General features: G+C 35.5%; 3 protein-coding genes across 5 annotated transcripts; all 3 read left to right on the top strand.

Moving 5' to 3' along the window:
• Positions 1-1,395: 1,395 nt before the first annotated feature.
• LOC118052127 (uncharacterized) lies at positions 1,396-6,249 on the top strand. 3 transcript variants are annotated; one of them, XM_035062966.2, is made up of 9 exons: positions 1,396-1,954; positions 2,315-2,407; positions 3,913-4,017; positions 4,116-4,268; positions 4,346-4,444; positions 4,722-4,850; positions 5,314-5,493; positions 5,725-5,841; positions 5,933-6,249. In XM_035062966.2, the coding sequence occupies exons 1-9, from the start codon at positions 1,634-1,636 to the stop codon at positions 6,008-6,010; spliced, it is 1,275 nt and encodes a 424-aa protein (XP_034918857.1). In that variant the 5' UTR covers positions 1,396-1,633; the 3' UTR covers positions 6,011-6,249. The 3 variants fall into 3 exon arrangements, with proteins under 3 accessions (XP_034918857.1, XP_034918856.1, XP_034918859.1); XM_035062965.2 differs by having other exon boundaries at positions 1,398-1,954; positions 5,968-6,249; XM_035062968.2 differs by lacking the exon at positions 4,722-4,850 and having other exon boundaries at positions 1,398-1,954; positions 5,968-6,249.
• Positions 6,250-8,178: 1,929 nt separating this feature from the next.
• On the top strand, positions 8,179-12,087 carry LOC118052126 (phospholipase D alpha 1). Its single transcript, XM_035062964.2, has 3 exons — positions 8,179-8,504; positions 9,327-11,229; positions 11,530-12,087. Exons 1-3 carry the CDS (start codon positions 8,412-8,414, stop codon positions 11,961-11,963), a joined length of 2,430 nt encoding a protein of 809 aa, XP_034918855.1. The 5' UTR covers positions 8,179-8,411; the 3' UTR covers positions 11,964-12,087.
• A 3,222-nt stretch (positions 12,088-15,309) lies between these two features.
• Positions 15,310-16,400, top strand: LOC118052125 (uncharacterized). The gene is made up of 2 exons (XM_035062963.2): positions 15,310-15,705; positions 15,831-16,400. Exons 1-2 carry the CDS (start codon positions 15,525-15,527, stop codon positions 16,085-16,087), a joined length of 438 nt encoding a protein of 145 aa, XP_034918854.1. The 5' UTR covers positions 15,310-15,524; the 3' UTR covers positions 16,088-16,400.
• Positions 16,401-17,913: the final 1,513 nt, after the last annotated feature.

Genomic DNA, 17,913 nt, shown 5'->3' with positions numbered 1-17,913 from the left:
TTTTAAGATCGAATTGCTTGATTGAATTTAATAATACCATCAAAAAAATATCCATACTCTTAATATTTTTTCAAGTTTAAAAAAATAATAATTTAACCACCGCAGAGCGCATACAAATATGATAGTATAAAACTAAAAGAGAAAACAAATTTATTATGCATGTAGACACATTTTACTATTCACTATGATAACATACTTACCTTTTTGCCCTTCCAAAAAAAATCAATAGCCTTGATTTTAAGGGTATTTTAATATTTTCAAATGACCATTTAGTCATTAAAGGATTAACTATGAATATATTTGTCTTTTATAATTTTAAACATAGTAAAATAACTTAATTACTTTTTAAGTTAAAATTTTTTGATAGCTATTTTTATCTTTTAACTTTTATAAACATGGTAAAGTTACAACATTTCCCTTGAAATAAAAAAAAATGCCACTGGAGGCCTTGTGGTCTTTCACTATAGGTTTTTTTTGTTATTACCAATTACATGGAGGACAATTTGATTTTTTTTTATAGATTAAATATTATTTTAATAAAAGGATTGTTAGCGCATAGGAGGTGTCCATTAACTTGAAGCAAAGTGTGTGATTCCTTATGGAGACCAAAAATGTTTGTTCATTGTGTCGTTGAAATGGCCTCTATATCCTCTTTTTATTGGTACAATGCATTTCGATGGTAGTGAGACGATTTGTTGTTAATGAAGTTGTTTTTTTTTCCCCCCCTCTTTTTTCCCTTGAAAAATATAGCTTGGTATTTTTTGTTATTGGTATTTTAATTTTATTCTTTTAATTTTTAATTTTGATTATTTTATGAGAGTTTTATTCATTTTAATTTTATTTTTAAATTTTAATTTGTCATATATTTTTTTTAATTGCATCATTAAGATATTATGTTTGGATCAGGCCCATTTTCAATCCTTTTGTTCCTTTTTTTTTTCATATATAAAAAAACTTATCGCTAATTCGCTGGGCACCATTTTTAATCTGGGCCCAACTCAGCAATTTTTGGGTGGATGCATGCCCACAAATCCACCAATAATATTCAATAGAAATTGATTCCTAATTCTTAAATTCTTTTTAATTCATTACAATTTTTTCCCTTAATTTTAATATAAAATATCGTTTACTAGCTGTTTTAAAATAAAAAACAGAGATATAAATATATATTTTCTTATTATTTTTATTTTGAAAAATTATAAATTTAATTTAAAAATATATTAATTTTATAATTTTTTCTTTCCACTCTAACGAATCACTTCTATATTTATCTCTTTTGTTATAAAACATTAATAAATAGAACTAAATAAATAAATAAATTATTTAATCTGCCTTTTTTTGTGAAAAAAAAAACTTTTCTCCACTGGATACGTAAAGCTACAGTTTAAGTTATACTCGACGCGGCAAGTACCCATTGGCTAAAGAAACTCAACCCACAAAATCTACTGTTTCAACTACCAGTCTTCTTCTAAAGAGAAAAACTGAGTTAATCACCGAGTTAATCACCCAGTCATGACCCATCAAGACACTCTCTTTTCTCTTCTCACTCCTCTAAAATCATTCCATTGCAACAAAGACCACAAAACCATCTCGCTCGATACACCTTCCCTGACTCAGTCCCAACTCAGTTGCCATGCTTAAAAAAGGCACGCTCAAGCTCCCTGACAAGCTCGGTGGTTTGGTCTCTGGTTTTGATGACAAAGAAATGAAAAATGGAGGGTCGTCCGACCCGGTTCTCGAGTCCGGCGAGGAGCTTGAGATCATGGAGCCTAATGGGATTGAGTTAGGCCACAAAGAAAATGTGTATGAATTTGATGATTTGGTTAATGATACAGATGTGGATAAAGCAGATGCTTTTAGGACCCGAAAGAGACCCGATAAAGATGGGTCGGGTCGGGTTTCGGTTATGGAGGTCATTGCAGCTGATGAGAAAAGGTCTGATATTGAATATGAGGTCAGAATGTGAAATTTTCTTTTCTTGTTTTTCTTCTTCTTGTAGTTTATAATGTGGGTTTTAGGGTTGAAGTTGAATTTTTCGGAGAATTCTTTAGGGTCGTAGCAAAAGGTTTATGGTCAGGGGTAGGCTTCTGGGGAGTGTTTGGTGCTGAGAAAATGATGAGAAAAGGAAAGAAATGAATGTGTGGTTTGTGATTTTCACCTATGTTTGATTTATAAAAATTCATATTTTTATTTTGACAAAAGAATATCTTATTAGGGTTTTGTTGTTTCAGCCATTTTTTATTTTAGGCCAAGCTACATTTGTTTTCTTGCTTGTTAATGGATTATTCGTCTTTCCATTTTCTTTTGTGGCTAGCTCTCTCAAAAGGAGATAAATTTGGAAAAGCTAAGGAGGATTGCTAGTATGGGGCTTCCTGATGGAGGAGGATTGAGGGCAACAACTTGGAAGGTACATAGCTTTTATTGGTGGATTATTTTGTTTGCACGGTTGGTTAGTGAATTTTATTATTTTTTGATATGGATTCTATGCCAGCTTTCGGAGTAGTCCGGTAAGTTTGCAGTGATAATAATGTCACTTTTATCATACAGAAATGCACCAATTGCCTACAGAATTGAATAAGTTCTGAAGATTTTCTTCCTTTAATTCAGAAGTTCTCGCAGAAATTTGTCACTAAAACCATGATTGTTGCCTGTTATGGAGTGACGGTATAGTTTGGTAAATTATGGGAAACGATAGAAATAGCTACGACAGAGTAGAGTTTGGTTTGGTAATATGGTGGGGAAATGTATTAGTTTGATGAATTATGTGAAGCAATAGACATAGTTATGATAGGGTAGAATTTGGTTTGGTAACATGGTAGGGAAAGCTTGTCTTGTTTGCAGCTCTATTTTCCTTGTAGAAACTAAATTTATCCCATTAATCTTCTCACCTGTGTGCTAGTGAACCGTAGAATACTGAGTGTTGGCTTCAAAACTTTCTTATTATCAAGAAACAATAGAATTTCTCTTTGGTTGTTAACCTAAAAAACACTCTACCTGAGAGCAAGGGATTGAAGAATTTTCGAGAAAGGAAGGAAGGGGTTGAGGATGATCTAAGGGCAATAACAATGAGGCTTTCAAATCTCTAATACATCAGAATGCTGAGCGTTGGCTTCAACACTTTCTTATTATCAAGAAACAATAGAATTTCTCTATGGTTGTTAACCTAAAAAACACTCTACCTGAGAGCAAGGGATTGAAGAATTTTCGAGAAAGTAAGGAAGGGGTTGAGGATGATCTAAAGGCAATAACAATGAGGCTTTCAAATCTCTAATATATCCAGCCGCTTCCTTCCAGCTTACGCAAGATCGAATTGGTTATAGAACACACTAAAGTTCAAATGCACAAAGTAAGAACAATTAATGCATTACTCACACTTTATTCCTGAAATCTCAGCTACAAAAGGTAGTTATAAGCAATGTTCATAAATCAATAAACTTACAGAAAGAAGCACTAACCTAATAGGAGTTTCAGGGCTTAAAAGGTCCTGACCAATAGCAAAAACAGTGAACTGATATGATTCCTTCCAAATCTTCTCCTCAAGCAAGTTCATTTTGGTGGTCCACTTCTATCAGGAGTAACATCTCATTTGGTATTCCTAACAATATATGTCATGTTCATGATTCGGAATGCTGGAGATCAGAGAGCGTTGTCACCTTGCCTCAACAGTTATGTATACTGCTAATGCTGTCTGGATGAGAATATATTATTCTAACAACTAAACTTAGAAGAATAAAGTTACTGGGTTGTTATGAAACAATAGGACAACATATTAAAGTTTATTGAATTATCTATAGTCTACAAATCATAGTCAAATTGAATCGCTTGCATATAAAAATGACAGCTTTAATCATTAAATATTTCTTTTTATTTGAATATGACTCTTGAACATCCTTAAATCTTAATTTCTGGCAGCTACTCTTGGGTTATTTATCTCCTTCTCATGATTTGTGGGAGAAGGAGTTAACCGAGAATAGACAAAAATATGCTATGCTAAAAGAGGAGCTTCTACTGAGTCCTGTGAGTTTCTGACTGCTCTCCCTTCACATCTTAACTTCGTTTCTTAATTTAGTTATTACTGGTTTCAATGTTCTAATCAAAATATTGAATCTAGACAGTCAGAGTACACCAGGGTAAAAGAAAATGCAATGATTTCTGCTGAGCTGAGTGGTGAACATGATGACGCCGGACCACTTAAGCGACAAGGAATTTCCCATGGAGATCACCCCCTGAGTATTGTTAAGAAGAGTGCTTGGCATCACTACTTCAAGGTAAAATTCTCCACCATTCTAAGGTGCCTGGAAATCCTTGTGCTAAGTTTAGCTGATGAGCAACACTGCATTTATAGCATACAGAGATTGCAGAACAGATTGATCGTGATTTGCTGCGCACACATCCAGATATGAAATTCTTCTCGGGGGAGTCCTCATTCAGTAAGAAAAATAGGGTATTTCTTGCCCCCCAATCCACTCTTCTGCTCTTTCATTTCTATTCCTTTTGGTTGTTGAATCCTTGTTGATGCTATAGTGCGCGCCATAGTCCTTGTTCTCCTTTATGAAAACCTCTTTTCACTCAAATCCTCAGCCACTTGATGAAATTAATCTTTTGACAAGTTGCATAAAACAACAAATTATATTCATTGCAGCTGTAGCAGCTGTAGTTTAATAGTAAACGAGAATGGATTCTCTCTTGACAGAATCCTATGATATATTTTCCGTCTGCAGGAAGCAATGAGGAAAATTCTTCTTCTATTTGCAAAACTAAATCCTGCCATTCTTTATGTTCAAGGCATGAATGAGGTCTTGGCGCCAATATTCTATGTATTTAGCACCGACACTGATGAACAGAATGCTGTAAGAAATAAAGTCTGCTTTTGGTTCTTTTGCTTTAGATCTTTGTATTTCTTGCTGATAATATGATCCTGAAATCATGAAGACACAATGTCATTCAACTGAACCCTTTCCTCACTAGAATCCTTTCTACCATTTAGTTTTTCATCTTTTTTTTTCTTTATTTACTATTTTGGCACATTAATAAAACTTCTAGAGATGTTGTTGGCTCATAAGAAATTCATATGTTTTTTAATGGATAGTACGGATGGTTGAAATTTATACTATTAGGTACAACAATTCATTCATAGAACATGGGACACAAGCTTCATAACACTCATCAGCTCATACTTCCATATTTGCCAGCCAGTTGGATAATAAATGTGAATTGAAAGATTCCTGTAAAGGTGAAAACTTGTGTAGTTGAGAAGTTCAGACAGTCCTAAACAGAAGGCAATTCTTTTCACAACCTTAGTCTATTATGCAGGTAAATGCAGAAGCAGATAGTTTTTCTTGTTTTGTTCGATTGCTGAGTGACTCAGTGGATCACTTCTGCCAACAGTTGGATAATAGTCCAGTTGGCATCCTCTCCACTCTTTCCCGCTTGGCAGAATTATTGAAAGAAAATGATGAGGAATTGTGGAAGCACCTTGAATTCACAACCAAGGTAAATATTTTCTTACTAAATGTGATTGTGACAGATGCACGTTTAATTCTTAATTGTTGGATAAATTAAATAAACTTTCCATGGTTCTGAGTGCCTTGGGCCAACCATGTTAGTACCTTTTCTTCTGTTTAGCTGGGAACTATGCTAAAAGGCCATTTGAGATTCTGTTCATCATATTTGAATCAAGTGACATGAATCTTGGAAGCTTACGCCATCTGTTCAAATGAGCAGGTTAAGCCACAATTTTATGCATTCAGGTGGATCACTTTGCTACTCACTCAAGAATTCAACTTCCAATCCATTTTAAGAATCTGGGATTCTCTTTTGAGCAATCCTTTCGGGATTCAGGTACCTCAATCCCTCTCAATCTCTCTTCAGACTAGCTAACCATGACTATGCACTTTCACTCCTTCCCAATATCTTGTGGTGACTTAAACAGATGTTCCTCACGGGATGCAAATCAAATCTGTGCAGGATATGCTATTGCGGATCTGTTGTGCAATGCTATTATGCATGAAAAGCAGGCTATTGAGTGGTGATTTTGCAGCTAACTTGAGGCTTTTACAGCACTATCCTGACATCAACATTGAACACCTTCTCCGGGTAGCTCAGGATCTAAGTGCAGATACTTCATCCTACAGTTTATCTTTGTAAATTGAACTTGTTATGGTTCTTTGTATACAACTGTTTTGCATAACAAGTGCTGTATTTAACCAAACAAGATATTGAGGTATTGCTGCAAGTTTCTTTCTTGAAGTTTTTCCCTTCCATACTTTTCAGCTGAAATAAGTATCAACTATCTAATTTTCTAGTCTTTAAAGTTGAGCTGTCGCACGTCTTGAACTTTAAAGACTGGAAAATTAGATATTCGATGCTTATCTAATTTTTAAGCTGTCACACAACAAAATCAAAAGGCTCAGATTAATTACTATAACTGGCCACTTTGATCATAGATGGATTAAGATCGTAAATAAAGACCACAAAACTTGACAGAGATTATAGGAACTTGTAGGCTGGCGAGGTGTGTTTTTCCCCTTTCCTTCTCTTTTGCAGTTAATGATAAGAAAGTAAAAACAATCACTGTAATAGCAAACATCAAATCTAATTTTGGATACTATTTATGGTACAAGCTCTCAATAGGAAGCGACTAGTGCTGAGACAAGCTTGGGGACCTCCACTTCTGCAAGACATCGTTGGACCATATGACTAGCCAGTCCACTTGCACGCGCATCCCACTACTTAGGATCACCTGCAACATGAACACTCAGTGCTTACTGTAAGCAGGAGATTGTCAGATCATGGCTTGCCATGCCAGTTGTGTCCCTGTCCCATATTTAATTGGAACTACCTGTAATAGGTATTGGGTAGGATCAGTTTCTTGTCTTAATTCGTTCGTAGCAACTTACTGCCCAGGCCTAGCTAAACACAATCCATTTCATGTGGTGGTAATTTTCATCTTCTTATCAGGATTCAGAATAAATTCTAGTCTTTAAGCAGTCTGACTTTTTGGTTGGTCCATATATAATAAAATCTTTGAACATGCCTTTTTCATATTTTATGAGTCTACACAGCCCCGTCCCTATCATATCTATGAACATAGTTGTTAGATCGGTATCAGAGATTATGTAGAAAAGAACTGGGTGGGCAACTTGTAAGTCATTAGATTAACTCATGCATCACCAAGTCAATTTGGTCCAATTATTTTTATTAAAGTGGAATTTCTAGTTGATATACTTAGATTTGATCCGAGTTTAGCTAAATCAACTAAGTTATAAGAAACTTGCTAGATCAATTAGGTTTTACAGGGTTAATTTTCTTTTTAGGTTCAATTTAAAACCTAACCCAAATCAGATTTTGAGTCATGAATTCTTAGATCAATCTACGAGATAGACCGGGTTTAATGACTGCTTAAGAATGAGCATGTGTTCAGTAATCCCATCTGTTGGGTGTTTTAGAAGAAAAGACAATAACTATAGAAGCTTAAAAAAGGTGCAAGGTGTCTATTTAAAGTAGTTCAGTCTAGAGGAAGCCAGCTGGTTTGAGAAACTTCGCTGTTAGCTTCTACTCTGGAAATTGACTTTTGTCAATAGCATTTAATTGAAGAAGTAAATGAGGCAAAATTAGGTATCGCAGAAAACATATCACAGAGAAAACGTAACCCTGTTATGGGGAAGAAATTTGCAGAAAGCAAAAATGGATAGGGGATTCCCTTGTGCCTAACAGATTATATAACAATGAGAACTTACAAAGCAATAACAAATGCAATGTATCTTCTTTTTGGAGTTCAATTTTCCTTTCTGAGTCCTAATCTTTAGCATGATCAGCCTATATAATTAAACTAGAATTTATCATGTATTAACTTTGAGGAGTGTAATTTAACTGGTCAGGTCCTGGATTTGCTTTCCAGAGGTCACTAGTTCGAGTCTCATAGATTTCGAGGCCACTAAAAACTTACATGGTCGTTAATTTCAAGGCTCGTAAGATTAATTGAGATGAACGCAAGCTGGTCAGTTAATCTAAAAAAAATATAAAAAAGAATTTTTCATGCATCAGCAACCAGTCAATTACTTGTAGTTTAGGTAAGGTTTCTTTGTAATATTTCATGCCAATACAACCTGTTTAGTTGGTGCCAACATCAGCAAAATTAAATTAAAATCAACTTTCTGCATGAGTTTGCCAATGTCCTTCCTGCTACCTGCTGAAGCATTGTTGCCGCTATTTTTTATTGCTTCAACTTTGGTTTAAAGAGTTTGCACTGCTTATCTTCACGTTAAGAACAACAACAGTAACCAATTCATTGTTCTTCTCATAGGTTAGCTTCTCTTGGTCCTGGTCTTCTGCGTTATCTATGAGCATTGGTGCCTTGTCAGGCATCATTCATACTCGTTCAAGATCTTCCACTTTACGTTACCAGAACAATGGAGCCTGTTCTGCTACATGGAACCCTTCACGTGACTATCTACGAGGCTTGTAGGGTTTTTGGTTCAGGGTGCAGCAAGTTTTGTTGCAAGGTAAGTTCCTAATCTTCTGAGATTTGTAATGATATTTTTCATTAGGTTGCAGCTAGTCTTGATGGAAGGTGTGTTCTCCATCTTGTGAAATGATATTTTACTGTTTTATATCTTAAATTAACCATGCTAAACAACCTCTTGTATATATCTTCTTCCTGTTTTTACATATGAACTTCTTGCTGATTTAATGGCCAAGGAACACAAATTCTGAACTTATTTTATGGTGACAAATTAAGCATCTTCTCATTTTTGTTTAGGTGTATGATTTTCTATAATCTATTTCCATGATGATTTTTAATATGTTGGAAAGGGAATTTTTCCAATATTTTGTGAATTACCTGGTGTGTTCTGTAATAGAAAACTATTTTCTTTTAATTTTCCAGTTTTTTTTTTTTCAATAGAAAATCGGGAAGCTTGTTCCTTTGATGAAAAGGAAAGTGAATTGTTCCAAAAATATAAAAAAAATAAATATATCAAGATTAAAATTATTTTTATAAGAAAATCAAAATCATAATTTGTATGAGTCATCTTAATATTTTGTTAATTTGTCACCTTAAGAAAGGACTTTGGAAAACTTCTAAAATATGTTTTGTATAAATTTGAAAAACTGAAAAACTAGTTTTTCAATTTTTTGGATCAAGAAATATTATATTTGAACAACAAGTTTCAGCTTTCCTTGACTCTAGTTTTCCAAAAAATAGGAGTACTACTATTTCTCTTTCATCACAATTTTTTTCTGTTCTCGTCTCAACATACTATTCTTTTTTCTACCGATTTAATTCGAAACCAGAGTTCATAAAATGGAAATAATGTTTCCTGCAGATATTGGAAAACATTGATAAGACTGTTGGATTTGGAAAGGGCGGCTTCTGTAAACTATATGCTGGAATTTATTTAGAAGAAACAAGAGTTGGCAGAACTAGATTGTTAGAACACCCTCACTCCGATCCGCAATGGTTCGAGTCTTTCCACATTTACTGTGCCCATATAGCATCTAATGTTATGTTCTCCGTCAAAGAAGATAATCCTATTGAGGCAGTTGTGGTAGGGAAAGCTTATTTGCCTGTCTCTGAACTCCTAGATGGAAAAGAAGTAGACAAATGGCTTCACATTCTGCATAAAAACCATAGGCCCCTGCATAAAGGTTCAAAGATTCATGTAAAAGTGCAGTTCTTCGATGCCACTAAACGGCATTATTGGTCTAGAGGGATTGGAAGTCCTGAATTTCCAGGTGTCCCGTACACGTTCTTTGGTCAAAGAAGTGGTTGCAGAGTCACTCTTTACCAAGATGCTCATGTTCCTGATGAATTTGTTCCGAAAATCCCTCTAGCCGGGGGCAAGCGTCATGAACAACACCGTTGCTGGGAAGACATCTTCGATGCCATTTCCAATGCAAAGCATCTTATTTACATCGCAGGGTGGTCTGTGTATACTACAATCACCTTGGTAAGGGACCCAACGAGGCAAAAACCAGGAGGAGACATGATCCTAGGTGAGCTACTGAAGAAAAAGGCCAACGAAGGTGTTAGGGTCTTGATGCTCGTTTGGGATGACAGAACTTCAGTGAAGTTGCTTAAGAGGGATGGATTGATGGCTACACATGATGAGGATACAGGGGGTTATTTCCATAACACAAAAGTCCATTGTGTTTTGTGCCCTCGTAACCCTGATAATGGACAGAGCATTATACAAGGCATAGAGATTTCTACAATGTTCACTCATCACCAGAAGACTCTGGTGGTGGATAGTGAATTGCCTGGTGGAGAACTACCAAAGAGGAGGATCGTGAGTTTCATTGGTGGTATTGACCTTTGTGACGGGAGATATGACACTCCATCTCATCCGATTTTCACGACTTTGGATACAGTACACCACAACGATTTTCGTCAGCCTAATTTCGCAGGTGCCTCAATTCATAAAGGAGGACCAAGGGAACCTTGGCATGACGTTCATTGCCGGTTAGAAGGATCCATTGCTTGGGATGTCTTGGTCAATTTTGAACAGAGATGGAGAAAGCAAGGTAAGGAGGGCTTGCTTCTTCAACCAACAGAGCTTGACTGCATTCTTACACCTCCGTCTCCTGTTATGCTCCCCGAAGACCATGAAACATGGAATGTTCAACTGTTTCGGTCTATCGATGGTGGAGCTGCCTTTGGCTTCCCTGAAGCTCCTGAAGATGCGGCCAGAGTCGGACTCGTCTCTGGGAAGGATAATGTCATTGATAGAAGCATTCAGGATGCTTATATCAATGCCATTCGGCGGGCAAAAAATTTCATTTACATTGAAAACCAGTACTTCCTTGGAAGCTCATTTTCCTGGAAATCAAATGACGTAAAGGTTGAGGAGGTTGGTGCTTTGCATCTTATCCCGAAAGAACTTTCATTGAAGATTGTTAGCAAAATTAAATCCGGAGAGAGATTTTCTGTCTACGTTGTCATTCCAATGTGGCCAGAGGGCATCCCAGAAAGTGGTTCCGTTCAAGCAATACTGAACTGGCAAAAGAGGACGATGGAGATGATGTATAGCGATATAGCTGTAGCTCTCCAGGACAAGGGGCTTGAGGCAAATCCAAAGGACTACTTAACATTCTTTTGCCTTGGCAAATACGAGAGAGAGATGCCCGGAGAATATGTTCCTTCAGAGAGACCTGAACACAATTCAGATTACAGCAGAGCTCAGAAAGCTAGGAGGTTCATGATCTATGTTCATGCCAAGATGATGATCGGTGAGCTTTTCAATACCTGAAATCTCCTTTTCTTGGAAACTTCTACTTCCTCTTTTTATCCACCCTTTCGATATCGTACGTTCTACCTACCTAATTCTTTTTTTTGGACACTTGATTGAAGTTCTGAGGAACATTACTTGCCCAGGGTGATAAACATGGGACCCTTTTTGGGTAAAAAGAAAACTAAAAACATTCCCATGTTTTCCTGAACTTAACTCAGACAGGTCCTTTGAATTCCAGGAATAGTTTACTTTTAGGTCATAACAACATGCCAAAGTCGAATATTCTTACATTTTGCAGTTGATGATGAATACATAATCACTGGATCTGCCAACATGAATCAACGATCAATGGATGGAGGGAGAGATACAGAGATAGCAATGGGAGCCTACCAACCATATCACTTAGCCACCAACCAGCCTGCCAGGGGCCAGATTCATGGCTTCAGGATGTCATTATGGTATGAACACCTAGGCCAGCTTGATGACACCTTTTGCCATCCTGAGAGCCTGGAATGTGTCCGAAAGGTGAATCACGTTGCTGAAAAGAATTGGCACCTCTATTCATCCGAGGTATTGGACGACGATTTACCAGGCCATTTGCTTGCTTATCCCATTGGAGTTACCATTAATGGAGAGCTCACAGAGCTTCAAGGGGCGGAGTTTTTCCCTGGCACCAAGGCTCGTGTTTTCGGGTCAAAATCTGAGCTGCTCCCTTCAATCCTCACAACTTAGATATTCTAATTCATGACCCTGTATCTAGTCAACAGTTGCCTGTACATATTTAAAAATTGAAAACCCTGTGTATTGATGTTGTATCAGAAATTGTTTTCCATTTATTTTTCAAACTATTTTACGTTTCAAAAAGCATAAATTTGTTTTTTAGATATTTTTATATGATTTGAATATCCAAATATAAAAAATAACAATAAAAACATTATTTTAATCCAACTAAAATAGAAAAAACGCTTTCCATTCCAATATCTAGCACACAGACCGCTAGAAATAAAACCTTATTCCAGATAAGTTATAAAACCAAAATGTCGCCTCAGACGTTTTGTTTTGTAGTGTATATTATTAGTAAAATAAAAAGAAATCAATCAAGAAATCCTAGTTGATAATCTGAGATGTCGGCCGTGTGTTTTGTGAGAACAGAGACACAATCAATTGGTGGATAAAAAGTCTTTCTCGGCACACTTGACGAAAACTATTGCCCTAGGCTTGGAAATTCTCGTCACCAGCAAGATTTTCCGGGCAACATACTCGGTGGGAAGGTAAAAAATCGTGTGGAAAACTGTCGGCAATTTTATCATTCAATCCTGCTTTCCTAGTGGACCTCTCTTTCAATCTCAAAGGTCTAATCCTCTCAATAATGAAGCCACAGGAATTATGTGCTCTTTGCTACGCTTGTTTTTGTATTTAAAACTGTATTAGGGTGTATTTTGAAAGGTATATTTAATTTAAAAAGATATCAAATTATATTTTATTGTGTTTTTACAATATGATTTTAACGTTTTGATATTAAAAATAAAAAAAAAAAAATTATTTTAAAATAAAAATTATAAACATCATATATTATAATACCAAACACAAACATCATCATCTTTATAGAATATGTGGCTTTGAGTGGATGAAAGATCACATTCTATCTTCATTTAACAAATTTTCGTTGTACTTGTGCCATTATCATGATTGTTCTTTCGAGGAGAAGAAAAGAATCAATCAGAGTGCTGTTGAAGCACTGTAGATCTACTTTACTATATCCCTTTTCCAATACGAGTATTTCCTTTTCTTGGTAAGATTTTCTATCATGGGGTCTTGTTTTTATCACATTGTTAGCCTTTCTGCTGAGTTCCTCATCACCTGCTTTTCTCTTGGATTCTTCTCTTTCCATGGCTTCCGAGCTCGGTTTATCGAGTTCGAAATCATGGTAATGGTTTTTGATGGATATCGATTCAAACCGATATAAATTTAAAGTTTCTTAATAATTATTTATATATATATAAATTCGATTTAAATCCGAATCAAACCTAACCCCATTTCTTTGTATGCATTATAATTCATATTCTTGTTTATTTTTTCTCAATGTTGTGAATTCATCTAATAAATACATTTCAAAGTTCGAGATCCCTCTAGAAATAAAAGGAGTAAAATATTATTGGAATCTGAATGTGTGACTGAGCTTTTTTAATAAATTAATTCATTTTATTGTTTTAGCTTTTAACCAACCTTTTTTCTTGATAATGTGGTAATGAAGACAGCCCATAACGAGCCTTCACATGAAGCCATGGCACTAATCAGGATCGATTAATTAATAAATCACATTAGTTTATTGTAATGTGAAAAGCAAAATCTAATCCCATTTGCTCGAGAGTCGTTGTCAACCTGATGAGCTACGCATCTAGGAGAGAGAAACCACCCTCTTCTGGCAAGGGATGATGCTCTGATACATCATGGATGACAGAGGCTGCCTTGCATTTAACCAGAAGAACATTGTAGCCAGTTGATCACGACTGCAGGAGGCACCGCCAGCAATCGCCTCCTTTAAAGCGAGAAAACACTCTCTTTGCTTTAGTTGTGTTTAAATTAGTCTTCTGTCGTTGCCATAATAGTTATATTAATCTTCCATCATAGTGGAGATCAAGCTCGATTGGCCCCTCTCCTCCTCCTCCTTGACAGAAACAAAATGGTGTTTGAAAACAATTGGATATTGGGAGGCTAAAGAGAAATTCCTTGCGTTTAAAAGGGGCCATCTTGAACAAAAATTATTTAAAAAAAAAAAATCCTTTGGCATTAAAAGAAAAATAACAAGAGGATTGTGTTTCTGAGAGAGAGAGAGAGAGAGAGAGAGAGAGAGAGAGATGTGACTCCAATGTAACTCAAGAAAAAAAATAAACCTCTAATTAGAATTGGGACAATATGTAGTCTCTAAGAAATTATTATGTTGGTAAATTTACAAAAATGAGGGAGCAAAATTAAAAAGTTTTCTTATCCCAACTTATGGGTAAGATTATTAAACATGATTCGTGAATTGAAATTAAACATTTTAATTCATGTTATTTTGTTTCTAGTTTTTTTAAGTTAAAAAAATAATATTTTAAAATAAAAAAAATTAAATCATGTTTTGATGAAGTTGTCTGATTTTAACTTAGTTGAATTTTCCTTTATTCATGACGAATTAATTTAGTTTAAAATTGGTCTTTTTGATCGAATCTGGTTTAATAATAATTTTTTTTTAGGATACCATTTTCTTGGCTTTATTCAAAAATGGTGTCGGGAATATGACAAATACAACTCTAGTTGTCTACTAATTAAAATGAAAAATTATAAAACACGATTATAATGCTTCATTGTTTTGAACCACAAAAATAGATTATTTTAGAGCTAAAAGTCAAAGAGAAACATAAAACTCCAAGAACAATAAATCTTGTGAAGAGAACATAGGATTTATTGATGAAATCTCACAATCAATTGGAGCATCAGAACTAATTAAGCTCAGTTTAGGGGATAAAAAAGCTAATTAAGCTATCTCTAGGTGTCATTAACCACCATTAATTACCGTCTTAAAAAACCCACCATTTTCATACAAATCCCTCGACTTCGAAGGTGTCATAATCAAGCGCCACAAATTACCTTGTACGAAATATAAAATAAAATAAAATCGCACCACCCACCATCCAGCACCGGTGTTGACCGGAATGTGACTTCTACGCGCCACCCACCATTCCTCATTAGAATGGAGACCAAACAATAAGATATTCCCCACCCAGTCCTCTCAACTCAACAAAAAACTGACATCAACTAAAAAAAACTTTTCTTGCCGTGTAATACACAAGCAAATAATTGAAATAAAAAGACATAAAGTCAAAGCCAAAATCTCTCTCTCAAGTTAGATGTGTAGATTAACATATTAATTTAAGTTAAATTTGAAAAAAAAATGAAGTTTTTTTAGTAAAAAAAAAAAAAAAAACTGGTTTTAATATCAAATAAGTAAATAAAACCTAATTTTGATACCAAAAAAACAGTCTAAATACCATTAAAGGGGGGGGGGGGGATTGTTTCATACAAATATTGAAACAAATAAATAGTGCCCCAGCCTCCCTCAGAAAAGAGTATTTATTATATTCACACCTTAATCACTCACCTTATGCTGCTATATATTTATTTATACATGTCCCCCCATGTAAAGGGTAAAAACACCACCTCCCTCCTCTCTTCCCTACCAGAGCATATTCTCTCATATTCAGCAAGTCACATAACATACTCTATTCAAGTTCCCTTCTTGATTCATCAACCATGTCTTCTTCACGTTGCTCACAAGGAGTGGTCCTTGCCACAGCCATGGCTGTTTCTGGCACTGTAATTGTCCTCGCCTTTCGCCTCCAAAAATCTCTCCTTCCTTCTGGTCAATTCCCTGGTGATCATCACCGAATTCCACAGTCTTCACAACAAGCTCTGAGGCCCTGTATCTCATCAGGTAAAGAATATAGCAAGAAAATCTTGTAATGCATTGAACTTACACAATTTGCGTGTATAAATGTTCATTTTTTTGCTTTCTTGGCTTATGGTTGCTCGGGCTCTTTTCTTTTCCGTTTCTTGAAGAGGGGAAGAAGAGGGGAAAGAAGAAAAGGGTGCACTTCGCTGAGGATGTGGTGGATCCGAGAGGGGATGGGGAGGAGTTTAGGAGGCAACACGAAGCCGTTTTTCTTACTCAAAATTCTTGTTCTTCTTCTTCTTCATCAACATCAACAGAATTCAAGAAAAATGGTCAGCAAAGAAGAATGCCTGCAAACAGAGCTGCTCTCTACAATGGGATTCTTAGGGATCGTGGGGTCCAAAGATTAGCTTACTCTTGTTGATTGGTTGTTCTTGTGTACAAAGCTTTGTGGTTTCATGTGTAATTTTCCTTTCCTTTTTTTCTTCAATCTCTGTACACAGGTTTTTTTTTATTGTTTTTTTTTACTTTTCTTGTATATACAATTTTAACAAAAAAAAACAGAGAGAGAGGGCGGGGTCCACAACCTGTTATTGTTTCTGATCATCCTAATTGGATATAGAGTGGATCTTCTTGGGGGGAGAGGAGAGCATCTTGTTTGTAATTTTGATGAGGGTTAGTGATGTTCTTGGATTTTGTTCATAAGAAAAAAAAAATCAAGAAATATTCTCTGGCTTTTCCTCTGCTTCTATTTATGATCTTTTCCCTGATATTAATTTGTGTCTCTAGATAAATCATGCACTATTTGTCGATTCCATGACTCGTTTGGCAAATCAGCGACCAGGTAAATAAACATAATTTTTAATTTAATTGTGTGATGGAGCTGGAACTTTGTCAACGCACATGCCATGATCATTCCTTGCTTAAGACGAGGTAAATGAGCATAATTAGGTCGTTTTTAAGTCTTCTATTCAAACAATTTTTCTCTACGGTTTAGGTAATTTCAGGGTTTGAAAAACTATAATTTCTTTTTTAATTTTCGCTGTAATTGCATGACGTATCCATCCTTATCTCAAATTATTCGAGGGGATGCCATTTTTTTCATTAATGCATGTATAAATGAATGGAGAATTCCTGCATGTTAGTTCTTGTTTATTGGCATGAATGATATCGTCTAATTATGAAAAAAAATACACAAAATAACAAGATTATTGGGGCATGGATGCATCAAGACATGGTATATCCATTTGTCAATACTAATCTTGCAAAAAGGATGAAGGCGATGATGACTTTTGAAGCCATCATCACCAAACTTGTGCTCCATCATTAGATGTGATGTGTGCATGTATTCCAACACTCTAATGGCTTCCAAATTTCAACATCTTTGTGTTTGAGTATCTATTTTCTTTTTGTTTAACCACATTAAAGAGTGTTTCTACCATCATTGAGACTAGATTTTTCCATTGAATCTTAAAAAAGGCATACCCAATTTGATATGTCTTGAAGAAAACTCTCAATTTCAAGATCTAGCAGCATCTCCCTTGTCTTCGTTAAAATAAATAAAAAAAGACTTTGCCATTTTTTTCTTGGACAGAAGTGACTCATAAACACTCGATGGGGTGTGTCCCTTCACACACATGACTAACCACGTGTAGAGAAGGCGTGCGTCCATGTGATAGCTAGCTAGGAAGCTTCCTCTTGTTCATGTCAGCCCGTTACTTCATCTCTCAGCAACCCCTTGTTTGATAAGACAAAGACCAGAAGCCATTGACCCTCTCAGTACTTCTTTTACACACACCACATACACAAGGTTGTCGAGTGGGATTTAAATAATTCAATCCAGCAAATGAAAAGGGCTTTAAATGCGAATGAATATATATTTATTGTGGAGAATTTGACTAATTTCTTTGCATCAATTTGAGGAAATATATGGCATGCTGGGCAATAACTTTCCATTACTTGAACTTCAAGCTAATAAAAGAAATCAAAGAAGCCTTTAAGTTTCAGAGTTCTTTAAGGAGATACTGAAAGGGCATCGATTTGTGCCTTTGACACCTTAATTTATAATAGTGAGCAAGAAGGAAATAAAGAGTGTTATAGTTTTCTTCTTCTTCTTCTTCTTCTTTGTCTATTGAATATTCATACATAGATAATGATTCTAGGAAGAATAATTAATAAGAAAATAGTAGTGAGAAGACGGGCCCTGAATTGTTGCAACACACACGGCCAAAAATTGTCAGATATAGAAGT

The sequence above is a fragment of the Populus alba genome, chromosome 18 (genome assembly GCF_005239225.2).
Source record: "Populus alba chromosome 18, ASM523922v2, whole genome shotgun sequence".
Taxonomy (NCBI): domain Eukaryota; kingdom Viridiplantae; phylum Streptophyta; class Magnoliopsida; order Malpighiales; family Salicaceae; genus Populus; species Populus alba.
Note: the sequence above shows the minus strand (reverse complement) of the source record. Positions and strands in the feature narration are given on the sequence as shown.